The sequence below is a fragment of the Microtus ochrogaster genome, linkage group LG3 (assembly GCF_000317375.1).
Source record: "Microtus ochrogaster isolate Prairie Vole_2 linkage group LG3, MicOch1.0, whole genome shotgun sequence".
Taxonomy (NCBI): Eukaryota; Metazoa; Chordata; class Mammalia; order Rodentia; family Cricetidae; genus Microtus; species Microtus ochrogaster.
In genome coordinates, this window is record NC_022029.1 from 2,409,827 (window position 1) to 2,427,665 (window position 17,839).

Sequence of the window (17,839 nt, forward strand, 5' to 3'; positions counted from 1 at the left end):
AATGTTCAGGTCCCTGGATCTCAGAGAAAAGCAGAAGGAGGTGGCAGCTGTGTATGATCAGCATGGTAGAGCGGAGTTGAAGCAGGAGGAAACAAGGGTGGTCTTTTCGGTAAGCAGTACTAGGACAAATGCTATCAGCGCTATGGAAACACCTTATTTTTTTGCAAAAAAATAAGTTAATTCCAGGTCATAAACCTAAAATGTGAAGTATAAAACTCTGAGAAAATAGCTTATTAATAGTTGCCCTTGGTTTGGTCATCTCTTCTGAGAGATAGCACCAAAGGTATAGCCCATCAAAGAATTTACAATTGAGTTCAGTTAAATTTTTCTGGAGTTGGGACTGTATCTCCAACACTGAGGCAAATTCTTACTTTTTAAAAGATACTGTTGAGAGAACAAAAGGACAGTCAGACTGATACTGTTGGAGGAAAGTTGTTCACAATGTTCAAAGAACTCTTCAGACTAACAAAAGAAAAAATTATATAATAGGCCAAAAACTTTAATCAAAATTTGATCAAAGAAAGTATATGCAGAAAGCAAGTAAATATATTTAAAAGATGTTGCTGCATCATGTGGTCAAAGAAGTAAAAATTAAAACAACCAAATGTCATCACATGTTTATTAGAATGACCAAAATCCAAAACCTCGAGACAACTAAGTGGTAGTGAGAATGTGGAGCAATGGGAACAAGCTTTATTGTTGGTGGAAATGTGGATAGCCCAGTCGCTCTGCATTGTAAGCCACGGGTCTTCTCCCTTGGTATTTACTCAGCAGTAAGTAGTTGAAGACTTAATGTCTGTATTTAATTTTTTTAAAGGTGTTTGTAGCAGCTTTCTCCTCAGTAGATGAGCTGATACGCTGCTGTATGGTCTGCACTACTCTGAGAGCTGCCTGCTGCATGACTCTGGCTGTGGAACGCTCTTGGAAGGGTACAGCTAAGATGTAGTGAAAAAAACGGAAGGTTGAGGAAAGACAGAAGCTACAACAGGCAGACACAGGCTTGATTTTGGTGCAGTAAAACTGCTGCTTTGCTATAATGGCGACTGTATGGCCTTGTCCATTCATCTAAACTTCGAGGCATTTTAAAACCATAAGTGAACTTTGGGTCTTCGTATAAATGGACCAATGAGTTGGGTGGTGTTGATAGTTACTTTTCCATGTGAAGTTGAGTATTCTTTCTAGGTCTGTGAAGAGTTGTGCTGGGATTTTTGATGGGCATTGCATTGACTCTGTAGATTGCTTTTGTTAAGATTGCCATATTTACTATGTTAATTCTACCTACCCGAGAGCATGGGAGATCTTTCCATTTTGTGGTGTCTTCTCATTCTTTCTTCAAAGATTTAAAGTTCTTGTGATACAGGTCTTCCACTTGTTTGGTTAGAGTTACCCAGAGGTATTTGTGGCTATTGTGGAGGGTGATGTTTCTCTGATTTCTTTCTCAGCCTATTTCTCATCTGTGTACAGGAGGGATACTGATTTCTTTGAGTTAATCTTGTATACTGCTACATTACTGAAAGTGTATATGAGTTATAGAAGTTCCTTGGAAGAATTTTTGGGGTTGCTTATGTAAACTATCACATCGTCAGCAAATAGGGAGTTTGACTTCTTTTTTGATTTGTATCCCCTTGATCTCCTTTTGTTGTCTTATTTCTCTAACTGGAGCCTCAAGAACTATATTGGATAGATATGGAGAGAGTGGACAGCCTTGTCTTGTTCCTGAATACAGTGGGATCGCTTTGAGTTTCTCTCCATTTAGTCTGATGTTGGCTGTTGGATTGTTGTTTATTGCCTTTATTATGTTTAAATGTTTCTTGTATCCCTTGATGATCTTTATTATAATTAGAGGTGTCTTAAAATTTACACTAGCAAATTTGTTGTTTTCGCTTCAAATCACATAAGATAACTATAAATACAGAGACTAGATTACAAATAGGGTCCTAGAAAAATGTGGTGTGCACATATAACTTACAGGCACACTTTGAGTAACAATGCATATAATTTAATTTTAGACATATGTTTTAACAAAAACCATGTTTTACCATAGAACTTTGGAAGCTTAAGTTTATGGTATGAGTTGGAAAAACCATCCGGGGAACTCTTGAGTTTATATTTTTTATTCTTTAAGTTATTTTTTCTTGTAGTCAGGAGGACTTTGAAGACTTCTGTTTAGGTCATTAATAGTGTGTCTGTTTGGGTCATTATTGTGTCTTCTAATCTAGTAACAGAAAGTAATAAACGGTGGCTTAACAAAAGAAACAGTGTTAAAGGGACAGATCTGACTGGCTCAGCAACCGAGGGACATCCCAGAGCCAAGGCCTTCTGCTCATTGACTCCTGTCCTTTCCCTCTCTTCACAGAGCAGGATCAGAAGGACAAAGACATTCTGTTATTTTCCAAGTCTGTCTTGGAAATTCCCCAGCAAACGTCACCCTTACTTCTCAGTTGGCCTTGGCCTAAGTGTATAAGCATGCCTGGTCAGTAACAAGCTTTAACAGACAGGGATGAAATAAAATCACTTTAGGGCTAGGAATCTTTGATTCTGAAACAGAATCACAATTCACATTGTCCTTGGTAAAGTCTGGGAAGATTTGTTTCCTGCTTCACGGCTACCTTTATGTCTAAGTGAATTCACGAAATACTACTGTTTAGTCTGTGTTGAGGGTTGGGTTAGATTAGGGCAGTAAATGGTACAGTGCAGATGTTTATTAACTAACTTTAAATCATACAGGATATAAGAAAAAATGAAAAGTCCCTATAATTTAAAGTTCGCTTGGCTCTAATGTTTAAGGACAATGAATTTAATATCTTACTCAGGTGAAGATGGCTCTGCGGACATCGGGACACCTCCTCCTGGGAGTAGTCCGAATCTATCACAGGAAAGCCAAATACCTCCTTGCAGACTGTAATGAAGCATTCATTAAGATCAAGATGGCTTTCCGGCCAGGTATTGTGCTTTTCTTTCTTTTTTAACCTGTGGGGTTTCCCATACCTTGGATGGGAACTACTAAGCACATGTTCTTGGGGTGTGTTTTATTTTCATAGCTAAAGCAACTTTTGTACAACAGCTGAGTCACCAGAGCTGATGTGATGACTGAGAAACACAGCTGGAGTTTGGGTTAATTTTCCAGAACAATGTCAATGTACCTTTAATCCTGGGACATCTCATTTAGCACTCTTTGTCATGTTGTTGTTGCTGTTGCCTTGTTTGGGCTAAGATTTGGTTCTAGAATTGGATTCTACCAATCAAAGTAAATCTAAGTAAATGGTACCTGGAGAATTCATAGTCTGTAATTTTAACACTGATGAAATATTAAATAATCTGAATATGGGCTGGGGATAGGTGAGTTGGCAGGGTACTTGGCAACCAAACATGGAAGACCTGAGATCAGTGTCCAGTGCCCATGGGAAAAGCTGGGGATGATGGCACCTTATACTGGAGAGGAGAAGATGAGATCATCCCCGGGGCTCTCTGACCAATCAGCCTTGCAGAATCTGTGGGCTATGTGTTGAGGATGAGACCCTGTCTCAATAATAATGATGATGGTGATGATGATTTGAATGTATAAGGGGGTGCTTTATGTAATAGTTTGTATCAAGACTGTATTCTGATACTTCTATTATAACAATAAGCTACATACTGTTTAATTTTTGTCTAATAAAGTGTATTGTAGATAGCATGTTACATAGATAGTCTTTTGTTGTTTTTCTCAATACTTATCGCTTTATTTTTGGTTTTTTTTGAGACAGGGTTTCTCTGTAGAACAGGCTTGCCTCGAACTCACAGAGATCCACCTGCCTCTGCTTTCCAAGTGCTGGGATTAAAGGTGTGCGCCACCATTGTTCGTCTTGCCATCTTATTTTTAAATGTTTTTATCCTGGAAACTTTTGAGTGTTACTTCTTTTCCTAAAATAACCAACTACTGAGCTAGGGAGGTGACTTAGTTATTAGTTTCCTTGTTCTTTAAACATGAAGGGCATGAGTTCAGTACCCACGGTATAATAAAACAAAAACCAGGGTTCTGTGGCACCTGATTCCAGTGCTGGGGAAGAACAGGATCCTGGGACTTCCTGTTCAGCCTAATTGTTGAGCTTCACAGTTTGTGAGAGACCAGCTCAAGAAAGGGAGTGAGCACTAGTCCTCTAACCTAGACCTCTGGCTTCCACACTGCAAGGAAAACATGACCAGATTAAGATAGTGTATTTATTATACTCCTCTGCAGGCACTCATACTGCCCCTGATAAATTTCGTGGTAAAAGGTAAAAAACTTAACAGTGTTCGTTTGTTGACGTGCCCTTAGCTTAGAGCAGTCAGTACCTGGACTGTTTCTGTAGAACAAGTGGTGTGGCTTGTGGTAATGGAACAGCAGAAAGCAAGACTTCTAGCTTCCAGGTGCATGTGCTACCAGCATTCTCCAGTGCGACCTCAGGAAACTGTCCTGTTACCTCTGGCCTACGTGGTACCTGTACTTACCTGAGCCTTCATCTCTGTCTTCCAGGTGTTGTCGATCTGCCGGAGGAAAATCGGGAAGCAGCTTACAATGCCATTACTCTACCTGAAGAATTTCATGATTTTGATCAGCCACTGCCAGACTTAGAGTATGTCTCTCTATCTCCTCCTCCCTAGCTCCCTCATCTTGTAGATGGTTAGCATGTTGCTGGCTTCCCCTTATTCATTGCCTTTGTGTTTGATACTGAGTTACTTCTAGCTGCGTAAAGTACATGTCCTTATTTAAGAGTGTTGATCTTAATTATAAGACGTACCATTTAAAAAATGTTCTTCTCTGGGAAAATCATGTGCCTATAAAATCTAATACAGCTACAATTTGAGAATCCTGGTGGATTTAGGCAAAGCTTATGTGTCCTGAAGCCTGGTCTGGGTATATTCTTCACATGCCATCAGCAATCTTGCAGCTTGTTTCAAGATTATATTTTTCAGAGAATCTATTACAGTTTCATACTGGTTGTCTTAGCAAGCAAGTGCTGAAAGCTCTAATTTTTAAAATATGTATGTATAACTGGGTGGTGGTGTCTCACACCTTTAATCCCAGCGCTAGGAAGACAGAGGCAGGCGGATCTTTGTGAGTTCCAGGACAGGCTCCAAAGCTACAGAGAAACCCTGTCTCAAAATAAAAAAAAAAAAAAAAGTGTATGAAGACTTTTATCTTGTGAAGGAGTACGAAAGTCTCATCGTTTAGGATGTTTCCGAGGAAAAGGTTACGTGGAGGTGTGCTGTTGTACGCTACTTCTTTCTCAGCAGTCAGATCTGGCTGTCATGGGATGACAAGTGTGACTATACATGTGTTTTCCTCTATCTCTGCTTGGATGTCCTGCCTTGCTATATCTGCGCTCCCATAGGCCTCAGCAGCTTCTTTATTAGCCGATGGTAGTAAAACATTCACAGCATACAGAGGGGCAGCCCACATCAAACAACAGCTGGAGTAAACTCCTATCCACTATACGTGCAGGAGCACAAAAACATATTCTGAGCAAATCTGTTCTGAAGAAACTGGGGTCTCAAAATTTCACATGACTCCTTGAACGGTGTTCCATCATTCTACACTAAATTCTCCATTTATTTCACAACAAGTTTTCTTTTAAAAAAAAAAAAAAACTCTGATTCCTAATTAATTTTTTCTATGAATTTTCATGCTGTGTCAATTATGGCTGGGCACTAACTGCCAGCTTTCCTCCCTTCCCCCTAAAGATTAGCGCTGTGAACCTCGGTTACTTTAGCCTTTTTACTAAGCTGATGTCAGCTTCAACTCACTTCCCATTTTCTGTTAATAGCAGGTGGTCTTTTATCTGTAAAGCTTATGTCTTCAGAAACAAGAAGTCTCAAAGCATCTGTAATAATACACTTTAAAAATTCCAGTGATTCCAGTTTGGTTGGTTGGTTTTTGTTTTTGTTTTTCAAGGTAGGATCTCACTAGGCTATCCTGGAAGTGACTCACAGAGATCCATCCACCTGCCTCTGCTTCCCAGCACCAGAGGATTAAAGGCATGCACCACCACCTGAGGTGGTGGTTTTTATATATCCAGTCATCATTTACATGACCCCAGTTGTCTTGGCACTTTCCCTCTAGGGTTAGAGTATGTTTTTCTTTTGGGTTTGGTGCTCCGTGATGTCTGCAGACTGCATTTGGTTGATGTATCTAATAAACATCAGTCTTCAGGATTCTAGCTCTGTGTCTCTTTTTTTCTTTGCCATTTATTGATCACTTCTTTCTGCATTTGCCAGTAGTGTTCTCATCAATGAATAACATTATGTGCTTTTAAATTATACAAGAGGTGGTTGTTAGTAAATAAACAAGTTTCAAAAAAAATCAGAAAATTTAGAGTTCATCTGGATCCTGTTTCAGAACTGATACTCACATAATTCATCATTTCTGAGTAAATACCATGTTGCCTTAGGTGATGATTTAATATATTTTGCTTATCTATCATTAATGACTTCAAAAATTTAAAAAGAAATTGACTTTCAAATCATATTTGGATTATATTGAGATTTGCTGGCCAAAGCATTAGACTTCTGAAAGTTGATAGGGTATAAAGAGAAAATTGGGGTGCTTTATGAAACTTAATAATGTATATTTGAACTTTTTTTACAGTGACATTGATGTTGCCCAGCAGTTCAGCCTGAACCAGAGCAGAGTGGAAGAGATAACCATGAGAGAAGAAGTTGGAAACATCAGTATCCTACAGGAAAATGATTTTGGTAAAAGGAAATTGCTAATTATTGGTTAGATTTTAATTATGTTGTTATATTGCCAGGAGTTATAAAGAATAGTAGGCTTAAAATTATTTCCCTGTGGACAGAAAAATTGTCTAACTTGTGCCCAACAACTCGCCTCGCGATCTGTAGCAAACAAGTGGTGTAAGGCGTTATGTCTGTGACTGTACCAGAGTTGTGTTCTTGTGGTTCCTGCTCTCCGTGCAGTGAGAAAGCCTGCACTTGACGTGTGGAAAGTCCAGTTGATACAGTAATGCTCACTTGCGAATTAGCCATTTTGGAATAGTTAATTGCATTATTGTGAACATTATTCAAAAACTTAAGTGGTCCCAGCACTCGGGAGGCAGAGGCAGGCGGATCTCTGTGAGTTCAAGACCAGCCTGGTCTACAGAGCTAGTTCCAGGACAGGCTCCAAAAAGCCACAGAGAAACCCTGTCTCGAAAAAAAACAGAAAAACAAAAAAAAAAAATTTAAGTGGTCCAATTGGCAGTTCAGTCACATTCTTTTCCTGGATAGCAGCACTTTATAGCAAAGTTGAAGTCTGTGAATGTTAATTGTGCATGTTCCGTTTCCCTTATATAAATAAGTTCTGATAACCTAAATCTAGATTCAGGTCTGAATTTTGTTAGAGGTGCAAAGTTTAAACCGGATATTTCAATAATTGTCACTAAATAAGACTTGAGAAAGCAGTGTAGCATCACAGTTGTAATAACTCGGCAGTTTTTGTAGCGGTCGCATTTCTGACTGCACAGCTAATGCCTTGTCCCTTGTGTGCAGGTGACTTTGGAATGGATGACCGTGAGATAATGAGGGAAGGCAGTGCTTTTGAGGATGATGACATGTTAGTGAGCACTAGCGCGTCCAACCTCCTCCTGGAGCCCGAGCAGAGCACCAGCAATCTGAACGAGAAAATCAACCATTTAGAGTATGAAGACCAGTACAAAGATGATAACTTCGGGGAAGGAAATGATGGCGGTATTCTAGGTGGGTTGTCATCTCTCTTTCAGTTCTGTTTCCTGATAGCCGTCAACTCTGAGTCCTAAGCAGCTATCTCGATATAAATGGGTGAAAATTGGGATCAGTTGTCTCATAGAGCATTCTAGAAAACAAGCCAAAATTGTTCATCTTTGTGTGCATGCTTTTGTCAAAGTTCTGAAATTTGCTAGTTGTTCAGGCTGTTGTTTGATACCGAATAAGTACATGTTTTATGAATGTATGAACTAGAAATAAAAGTGATGGACAAATTTTTTTCAGATACTGTTTTATACTTTTATAAACTACCTTAGGAGAAACAAGTACAAATTAAATACAGGTTTAAATTTGATCCACTTAAACCTAATATTTTCCCCCCAGGATTAGTTATTGTGGTTTTAGCACCTCTTTTTCAGATCTTAACTGTTACGTTTACTATTTCAGATGACAAACTTATAAGTAATAATGATGGTGGCATCTTTGACGATCCCCCTGCCCTGTCTGAGACAGGGGTCATGTTGCCAGAGCAGCCCGCGCACGATGATATGGATGAAGACGACAATGTGTCAAGTGAGCATTTCATGTTTCAGGATTCTTGGCGTGATGCGCAGCGACAAAAGACACCTTACAAAACAGATGATAACATAGCTGTAGCTCTTGGTAAACTGTAAATACCCTTGACTGGCTCGGTTAGGATCGATTGTTAGTTCTCCTGTTGTCAGTATTGTTTACTCTGTGCTATTCCCCTCTTTGTACATTGAACTCCGGGGGCTGCCTGAAAATTTTAGTTTTCTTAAAACCCATGATGTTTATCTCGCTTCCTGAGCAGGATTTCTTTTTTCCGTTTGTAAGGTATGTGTATCATACCCAAGTCTGTTGTGACCGTGTTGCTTTTACAGTGGGTGGGCCTGATAGCCCTGATTCAGTGGATCCTGTTGAACCGATGCCAACCATGACTGACCAGACAACTCTTGTCCCAAATGAGGAAGAAGCTTTTGCATTGGAGCCCATTGATATAACTGGTGAGTGAATCCTTGGATTCCACAGTGTGTAGAATTTTAGATCCTAGGTGTTGTCTTTCTCTGCTGCTTCTTGTACATAGAGTTATCGCAGTCTTCACTTTGTCTGGTATAATTGGATGTCTTGTGAAAGACTGTACAGTGAGCTGCACGGTGTAAAATTACAGAACAGGTTTTCTGCTGTTGTGTGTTTTAGTCTTCGGTGGTCCTTGCATACTAACATAAGTAATCTTGGAGCTGGTCAGATGGCTTAGCGGGTAAAGGTGCTTGCCAACAGACCTGAGGACTGAGTTCATTGAATCCCCACGACGCATCTGGTGATAATAGAGAACTAGTGGCCCCAAATTGTCATCTGACCATCAATCACATATATTTCTGCAATAAAAGCCAAGTAAATAAAGCCAAAGAAAGATACTAGAACATTTCTAGATACCTCAGACTACTCTAGATATTGAATATTTTACAGCTCCTATAAGTTGTTGGCCTTAATAAAAATTAAGCACCATGAAGTTAGTTCCTTTTCATAGCACACTTAAAAATGTTAGCGCTAGCAGCAGTCAGGGGTGGCACATGCCTAGCATTTGGGAGACACAGGCAGGCAGATCTCTCTGAGTTCAAAGCCAGCTTGATCTACAGAGCAAATTCAAGGACAGCCAGAGTTAAACAGAAAACCATGTCTGGAATGGGGGGTGGGGAGAGTTAGGCCTAGCCAAGTATACTGAAACTCGCCTTTAATCCCAGTACCCAGAGGCAGATAGATGTCTTATGAATTTGAGATTAGACTGGATAGATAGGACTACATATCACTTCTGTGCCAGTCAAGGCTGTCCAGTGAGACCTTGTCTCCAAAATAAAATAAAAATCATTACCAAATGGTCAGCCCTGAAAACATACAAACATGCAAGTAACTTTATATAGACTAAACAGGTTAAATTTATGTGCACATGCACACACATGTTCAATAACAATTAAAAAGCCCATGAGTATAAGAGAAGGGGGACATGGTATAATTATATTCTCAGAAAGCAAAGACTAAAATAAACAGTAAATGTGTACAATTTCAAAAGAAAAGAATATCAGAGCTTAGTACGAGTTCACGTTTGACAGGTGGGGTGTGTGTGCTGTTCACAGAATAAAGCTGTGTGGGTTCTAAGGATTAAGTCAGGTTATTTTATCTGTTCTATGGTAAAAAATCTATGAACTTAATTATGCATTCAGGGAATTTCTGTTGAAATCCCTGTTGTAAATACTGCTTGAGAGACGTCTGTTTAGTCATGCCATCTTCATGAGGACTTGCTCCTAAGTCTGTGCCTAGAAAGGCAGAAGATAATGACCAGACCAGGATGGGGGTGGGGTGGGGGAGAATGTTTCAGGCTGGTCTCTCAGAAAAATGGCCTTATATTCTTTCGTTCTAGTCAAAGAAACAAAAGCCAAAAGGAAGAGGAAGCTGATTGTTGACAGTGTCAAAGAATTGGATAGTAAGACAATTAGAGCCCAGCTTAGTGACTATTCCGATATTGTTACAACTTTGGACCTGGCCCCACCCACCAAGAAGCTGATGATGTGGAAAGAGACAGGAGGTGTGGAAAAGCTCTTCTCCTTGCCAGCACAGCCTCTGTGGAATAACAGACTACTGAAGGTAGTATGCTGGGCGGGTTCGTCCTGTTTGCCTCTGACTTCTTCTGGACCTTTGCTTTATCATGAGCAGATACTTCTGTCAGTTGTGTGGTACCCTTCACTCCCTTAAACATGTCAGCGCTCCCTGAGTGTAGGCGGGAAGGGTTCTTCAGGTGTAGGAAGCCATTATTAATGACTGTATTCTCAGCTCCCTTTATTAAGCTGTGTTGTCTTAATTAAACTGTGTTTCGGATAGACATACTTTATTTTATGTCTCCATGAACCCCAAACACATACTAATTAGTAGTTTTCAGCTCTCCTGGGTTCCAAACTACTGCACAATATGTTTTTGTGGCGTCTTGCTTGAATGGTGCTGTTAGCTGAAGTGTACTCCAACTACTCCAGAGCAGCAAGGTTCTGATGGGTTGCTCTTTATTGGAAACACTGTCAGACAGTTTTGAAGAAGGCCACGTTTACCCTTTGGAAATAGGCATTTCTTTGGTGGCATAGCCACTAGTAATGTACCTATATTTATATAACTACCCCTACACCCGTGCTCATGTGTGCACCCCTAATTAAACTCCCTACACTACACTTTGCTCACAAAAAAAAAGAGAGACGTAGAGGTAATGAATTAGCGTATGTACATGTATTAAAATGCCATAATAAACCCATTTTCATACAATGAATGTAGGCTAATAGATATCTCAAAAATTTTTAATTTTTGATTCAGTTGATTCTTTTTTTTTTCTAGACAAGGATTTAAAATTTGGGGAAGAACTGCTTCTGCCAATATGTTCATTACATTGCTGTTTATAGCTTAAACTGTGAGGTGCTATTCATTCATGAAATAATCACATATTTTTGTGGTGATGTTGTGTGGTAATGCTACACGAGGGAAATCTCTTCAGTCTTGTGACAGGTGGAGTGTTGCATTTATCAGTGAAAATAACTGCAGGTAAACACATTTCAGACCTTGAAGCTTAATAGATACATTTGTTTTCAACTTTCTAAAAGGATTGCAATTATAATTTAAACGAATTTCAGATCATTTTCAGATGGAAATGAAGTGTGAGAATGTTAAGTACATTGCTAAAGTGTGCGTTTACTGGCTGTAAACTGTTAAAATATTCCTTAATGAAAATACAAAACACAGGTGTTAGTCTTCCATTGGTGTGGTTTTATAGTTGATGTTTTGCTTATTTTTGATAGCTCTTCACACGCTGTCTTACACCACTTGTACCAGAAGACCTTAGAAAAAGGAGGAAAGGGGGAGAGGCAGATAATTTGGATGAGTTCCTCAAGGAGTTTGAGAATCCAGAGGTTCCCAGAGAGGAGCAGCAGCAGCAGCAGCAACAGCAGCAGCAGCAGCAGCGTGAAGTCATCGGTCAGTACTGCTGTGAGGGTTCCCTCCCGGATGAAGCTTCAAACACCTCAAAGCAGCCATGATGTAGAATGAGGAGTGAGCTTGTTTGGGGGGGCATGGCGATGCATGTATCTCCTTGCCTTCAGAAACTCACCTTGACAAAGCTGCAGGGCTTGGGCTAACTGGAGTGATAATTAAGGGTGTCTGTGTAGGACTGGGAGGGAACGCTTGTAAAGACTGCTCTCCCAGGCAGTGGTGACACTTCCGTCCCAGCACTCGGGAGACAGAGCGCAAGGACAGCTAGAACTACACAGAGAAATGCATCCCAAAAAACCAAAAAATGAAATTTAAAAAAAAAAAATAAAACTTCTCCCCACCTGTTACACTTGCATTGTTATAAGCTCAGTGATCCTGGTGCTGTGCTTACTGGCTTTCCTCATTAGGGAACGTAACTGTATCTGTGGCTTAGTAAACTAATTTTCAAAGCAAATTGTTTCAAAATATTGTTGAAAACTAAATTCTTGTGATGTTTGCAGATGAGCCCATTTTGGAGGAGCCAAGCCGCCTCCAGGAGTCAGTGATGGAGGCCAGCAGAACAAGCATAGATGAGTCGGCCATGCCCCCACCGCCCCCTCAGGGAGTGAAGCGGAAAGCTGGACAGATTGACCCAGAGCCCGTGATACCTGTAAGTTAAGGAAACATTGGGACAGGGTCCTGCAGTTAGCTCCAAGTGGCATTTAAGGAGGCTTTGGTTTAGGAGTGTCTTAATTTAGGCAGAGAATGGGTCCAGAAGACCGGCAGTGGAGTTTACTGGCACCGTCTTTTTATCTTCTGTGGGAAAGGGACATGAAACTCAGCAGAGACTTCTTGGTTCTTCGTGAATAGTCTTGCTTCACAGTGGGCCAAAATGAGTAACCTTAGTCAGTGTGACGTTAGTGGGCTCTAAACCTGTACTGGGTTATTGGAAAATTCCTACATCTCGCCAATACCGGACAAGTTTTAATAGTTGGTATATTCTTAAATAATTGTAAAACAGTGAATAAGTGACAGCCAACTTTAAGTCTGAGAGATAAATTAATCTGAAGAGGAAAGCAGCCTTTGGTAACATTGGGCTCCTATTTCAGCCTTCAGCATAAACAGTTGATAGGACAACTTTGTTGCCCTTTTCTCCTTGAGCACAGAAACCAGTGACTACTCTCCTGGTAGTTTCTTAAATACTTCATGCAGTGGTCTCAGATTCTTATACTAATCTCAAAATGAAGTAGCAAAGAGGCACTCCAAGCGGTGCCCGTTTCCATGTTACTTGATGCTGAGTCCAAAGCTCTTGCTGACAGAGTGTGGGATGGATAGATAGTAAGTGACTGGAGTGGCTTGAAAGTCATTGACCCCCCTTCCTACATTTAATGACGCTCCCATGAAAACCTGGATCTTGAATTGCCTTCTGTTTTTGTTGAAGCCTCAGCAGGTAGAGCAGATGGAGATACCACCAGTAGAACTTCCCCCAGAAGAGCCTCCAAACATCTGTCAGCTGATCCCAGAGTTAGAGCTTCTGCCAGAGAAAGAGAAGGAGAAAGAGAAAGAAAAGGAAGAGGAAGAAGAGGAGGAGGTAAGAAAACTAGAGCTCTACAGTGAGTAAAGGAGATTCCCAATTTAGAAAAGCTCATTGGCCTGACACGTTTGAGCCAAGCCATTTAATGTTGGGCATCAGAGCGAAGAAAAATGTTCAGATAGAATCAAACTTGAACTGAATTCTTAGTGCCGTGAATCACTGAGTACATCACATTTTGTGCTGTGCAGTAATTTTCTGTTTCCCTCAGGAGAAAGAAGGGACTGCCCTTACAGATTGATCAGTATTCAGTTTAGTGCTATTAAAGCCAGCCTCTGCTCAAACCTTCTACCTGTGGCCCAGAAACCAGCTAACCAGACATATTCCATTTGCCTCAGTTTGGGCTTTGTTTTAATTAGGCCAGACTAAGACCTGGCTCGTGTGAGTGGGAACTTGGAGAACTGTCACTTTTTACAGACTAGAGATGCTTTAGACATGGCTTTCCTTTTCCCTGGGGTATGTTACAGTCCTTTCTAAAGTTTTCTAATTGAGGTTGTATAACTTAATTAACCCTCTTCATTTGGTGTTTTGTCATATATGTATCTACTTAAACTTTTGCCTTTAAAATCTTTTCCAGATAACGAAATGAGGTTGCTATAATTCTTTTCAAGACCATTGTGTATATATTGAATATAGTTTTGCAAGGAGCCATCATGTTTCTAGTTCATCTTCATGGCAGATGCTTTAGTGTAACATTGCATTATTTTAAAAGCTAAAATTTAGTTTCCAAACCTCTACTAGATTGGAATGTCATCTCAGATTTTATAATGAATCGGTATTAAAGCTCGATTCCTGTTCCAAGTGAAGCTGCTGATCCCAGCTCCTTAGAACATGGTGTCTAATACCCGTGTGCTGGAGCTATGGTCATTTTATTATTTTAATGGCTATTTGGACAGCTGGTGTAAAGTATATGTTAATAATTAATAGTGTGCCTCTCAATGTGTAGCAGTCTGAGTCCATCAGACATTATGCAGGCTTTTTGTTACTGGTTGGTGATGACAGTCTAGAAAATCATACTACAGAATTAACATTGAACATTAATTTTTCCCAGCATCTGAATTGGCATCATCCAAATACTACTTTATGATGTAGGTTACTTAATTGATCTGTTTTGCTTGGTTTTACTTCCAGCTATATGAAATTGAAGGAAACATTGTACCTAATGTGATTTGAGTCCTGGCTCAAGGTTCTTCCTTTTTTCTTCCTTTTTTTTTTTTTCTTCTTTTTTTAAAAATATTTATTTATTATGTATATAGTGTTCTGTCTGCGCACCAGATCTCATTAGAGATGGTTGTGAGCCACCATGTGGTTGCTGAGAATTGAACTCGGGTTCTCTGAAAGATCAACCAATACTCTTAGCCTCTGAGCCATCTCTCTAGCCCCCGGCTTAAGGTTCTTAACCATGGTCCATGTTATGTAGACCACATCCATATAGACCAGTACAGAGGCATTATATTCAAATGTTTGTTTGTAAGTACTTTCCTTTGCTATCAGGAAGACAAATTTCAAAGTTCATAATAGATGGCAAATGATTTTGAAGCAGCGAGATTATAATTCCTGTAGATGCTTCAGACTGTATTAATCAAAAGCTTTCCAGATAGAGAGAGGTGCTGCTCTCATGTCAGCCGAGCGCAGGTTTTCAAGTTTTCAACTTGTGGTGGTCATTTATTCAGGATGAAGATGCCTCGGGGGGTGATCAGGACCAAGAGGAAAGGAGGTGGAACAAAAGGACTCAGCAGATGCTTCATGGTCTTCAGGTATGCAGCATAGTCTGCAGGGAGTCGTTGCCCAGAAAGAAGTCCTACTGGAATCTCAAGTCACACCTTTGTGGAAGTGTTTCCAGGGCTGCGTTGTTTTGAAGTTTTTTAACTACATAGGTGACCTGTAGAGCCAGGAGTAAACCTAGCAAGCATCTAGGTGCTTAGCCACGGTTATCCTGAAAAGCAGATCCGTGGCACTGTGATCGAGACCACTCCTGTGTGCATTTGTGTTTTACGTTCATTGAACAAGTTACTGTGCTGCGTCATAGAGTGCCAGGTGTCAGTCACCCTCTGTCTTAGCAGTCCAGACACAGATGAGGTTTGAGCGAAATGAAATTCCTGGCAAGTTGTGCAAGGTTTCCTACAGTAGATTGAAGGAATGAATACTTGGGGTTTGGGGGCTGAAGTGGAATTGATTTGAGTTTGCTGTTGTTCTTGCTTTAATCCACTAAGAACTTATTTTTACTGTCTCATGTCTATATTGAAGCAACTTTGCTTATTTCATGAACTTTATTTTGCCTTTAGATGTGCTGTAATATTTTATAGTCCTTTACCTTATTGAATAACATGAGAATCACATAACTCAATGCGAATGTCCAGTCTCAGCCCCAACTGATTGTACAAAATTAGTGTTATCCAGTTATTTCTTTATTGTGTGTTATGTTACTTGAATTCATCTGTTTTGCTTTGTTTTATTTCAGCGTGCTCTTGCCAAAACAGGAGCTGAGTCGATCAGTTTGCTTGAGCTGTGTCGAAACACAAATAGGAAGCAGGCTGCAGCAAAGTTCTACAGCTTTTTAGTTCTTAAAAAGCAGCAAGCCATCGAGCTCACACAGGAAGAGCCATACAGTGACATCATTGCAACACCCGGACCAAGGTTCCATATTATCTGAGGCGCTAGAAGCATTTGAGCTAGTGTTCACTCACTAGTACATACAAATTGCCCCATGTGTAGGGCACCAAAACCCTTTAAGAAAGTTTTTAGATTTTTTTTAAAAAACTTTCCCCTTTTTTTTTTTTTCCCCCCCCCCCCCCCCAGTGTTTCTAATTTGCTGCCATCTATTAAGGGAAACTGCTTATTTGACTTGGGTTTGTATTCCTGGAGAAAACAGTACCACAAGAACCCAGAAGATTTTTAACAGTTCAGAACAGATGTGTGCAATATTGGTGCATATAAGAATATGGAGTAACAGTCAAAAGTCTCCATTTTTATGTCAGTTTTTCATTACTGTGTTGAAAGGAAAACCTGCCTAGGAAATACCTGACACTTTTAAGAGCTAGTGGTTTGAGTCCCTTGACAGGAAGGGAAAATGTCTTCCCATCAGTGAAACCAGCAGTCTGGTTAACCATTGTGCTAGCACGTGAACACGTTACTGTCTTCTTGATCATGCTTTAAAGTAATCCCATAATGAGCAAGAGTTTGTGAATTGTGTTAGGACTGATCCTCTTGGACTGTTGTGTTCTGAAACCATTCCGTGTGAGTCTTAGGAACTCCGACATTAGCGCAGCTCAGAATGATGAGAGACTTCTACAGTGCTGGAACTCCAGGGGCTGCCGGTCACTTTTTTAAAGATGCTTGGGTATGTTTGCTGGAGTAATGAGATCATGAAAATAGAAATTCCCCCTGCCTGCTGAAGGGCAGACAGATGAGAAACTATACCAGATTGACTTTGCTTTAAGCAAACAGTGCTGTAAAAACTAATGGCTTCTCTGATATTTATTATAAATGTTAGTGCTGATCTCTTTCCAATGCTGCACACTCCTGTATTTGGAACTCACTTTATTAGCTTTGCAACTGTAATCCTGTATCAGTTTCCTATAATTTAAATGGAGAAAAAACATCCAGATTAAGGCTTTATTATTAACAGACCAGATAGCACCAGAAATTATGTGACTATATGAATATCAAAATATGTCTTCACTTGTAGGGCAAAATTATGTTGAAAGTTCTAGCTTAAGTGTTGGCACTTTTAAGGGGGGGAAATCAGTTTTAAAAGTTAAGATTTCCATGTATACCCAGTAATTTTAAATTATGTGAAATATTTTAAATTTGTGAACTCGTAATTACTATTTTAATGATTCAGTTTCTTGAGAATGGTAATTGTATAAAATTGCTCTTGCAGTTTTATTTTCAATACGACGTGCCTGTAAACCATGGATATCCCCTTTGTAAAAAGACACTGTAGATAATTGAATGCTTGATCATAGAAAGGTCATTAGTTTCTTGTTACACATTTTGTTAGTCTGGTTTTTGTTGCTTACTGGGTTTAATATTGTTCTTGAAAATAGTTGACGCTATGTTATGTATGACTTTTCTAATAAAAGTTGTGTTTCGAGCCGTACATTTGGAATATGCTCAGTTGGTGGTCTGTCCCAGGAGAAATGTCAGCTGAAAAAGCAAAATGGCCAAATATTTAATTTGACTTATCTAGAATAATCTGTTCGTTACAAGCGACAACTTGTGTTGGAAGACTGCACTGTCTTAAGGTAGTTCTAAACCTAGGCAAGGTACTTGGAGTCCATATACACAGCAAATTCCTCTGCCTTCTTAGAGCTGTCGTTCCAACGGGCGCCTGAGTCGCAGGTCCAGGGTGTGGGCAGGCTGCAGTGTTAGAGTGAGGAGTCAGGTGGGTGTCCAGGAGGAGTCAGGCGGGCGTCTTAGAAGGTGGGCGTCCAGGAGGAGTCAGGCGGGCCTCTTAGAAGGTGGGCGTCCAGGTGTGGAGAAGGGGAAAGACAGCACAGCTGGAGCTGCCCAGGTAACAGACGGAGC

General features: G+C 40.1%; 1 protein-coding gene across 1 annotated transcript in view; it reads left to right on the forward strand.

Moving 5' to 3' along the window:
• Rad21 (RAD21 cohesin complex component) overlaps positions 1 to 17,411 on the forward strand; it is a 28,141-nt gene extending 10,730 nt beyond the window's left edge. The window contains exons 3-14 of the mRNA XM_013351278.2: positions 2,814 to 2,943; positions 4,496 to 4,595; positions 6,608 to 6,714; positions 7,507 to 7,713; positions 8,146 to 8,271; positions 8,601 to 8,723; positions 10,136 to 10,359; positions 11,550 to 11,724; positions 12,240 to 12,388; positions 13,160 to 13,309; positions 14,983 to 15,066; positions 15,771 to 17,411. Of these exons, the coding sequence (XP_013206732.1) occupies positions 2,814 to 2,943; positions 4,496 to 4,595; positions 6,608 to 6,714; positions 7,507 to 7,713; positions 8,146 to 8,271; positions 8,601 to 8,723; positions 10,136 to 10,359; positions 11,550 to 11,724; positions 12,240 to 12,388; positions 13,160 to 13,309; positions 14,983 to 15,066; positions 15,771 to 15,962 (1,767 nt within the window). The 3' untranslated portion in view covers positions 15,963 to 17,411. The remainder of the gene's footprint in view (positions 1 to 2,813; positions 2,944 to 4,495; positions 4,596 to 6,607; positions 6,715 to 7,506; positions 7,714 to 8,145; positions 8,272 to 8,600; positions 8,724 to 10,135; positions 10,360 to 11,549; positions 11,725 to 12,239; positions 12,389 to 13,159; positions 13,310 to 14,982; positions 15,067 to 15,770) is intronic.
• Positions 17,412 to 17,839: the final 428 nt, after the last annotated feature.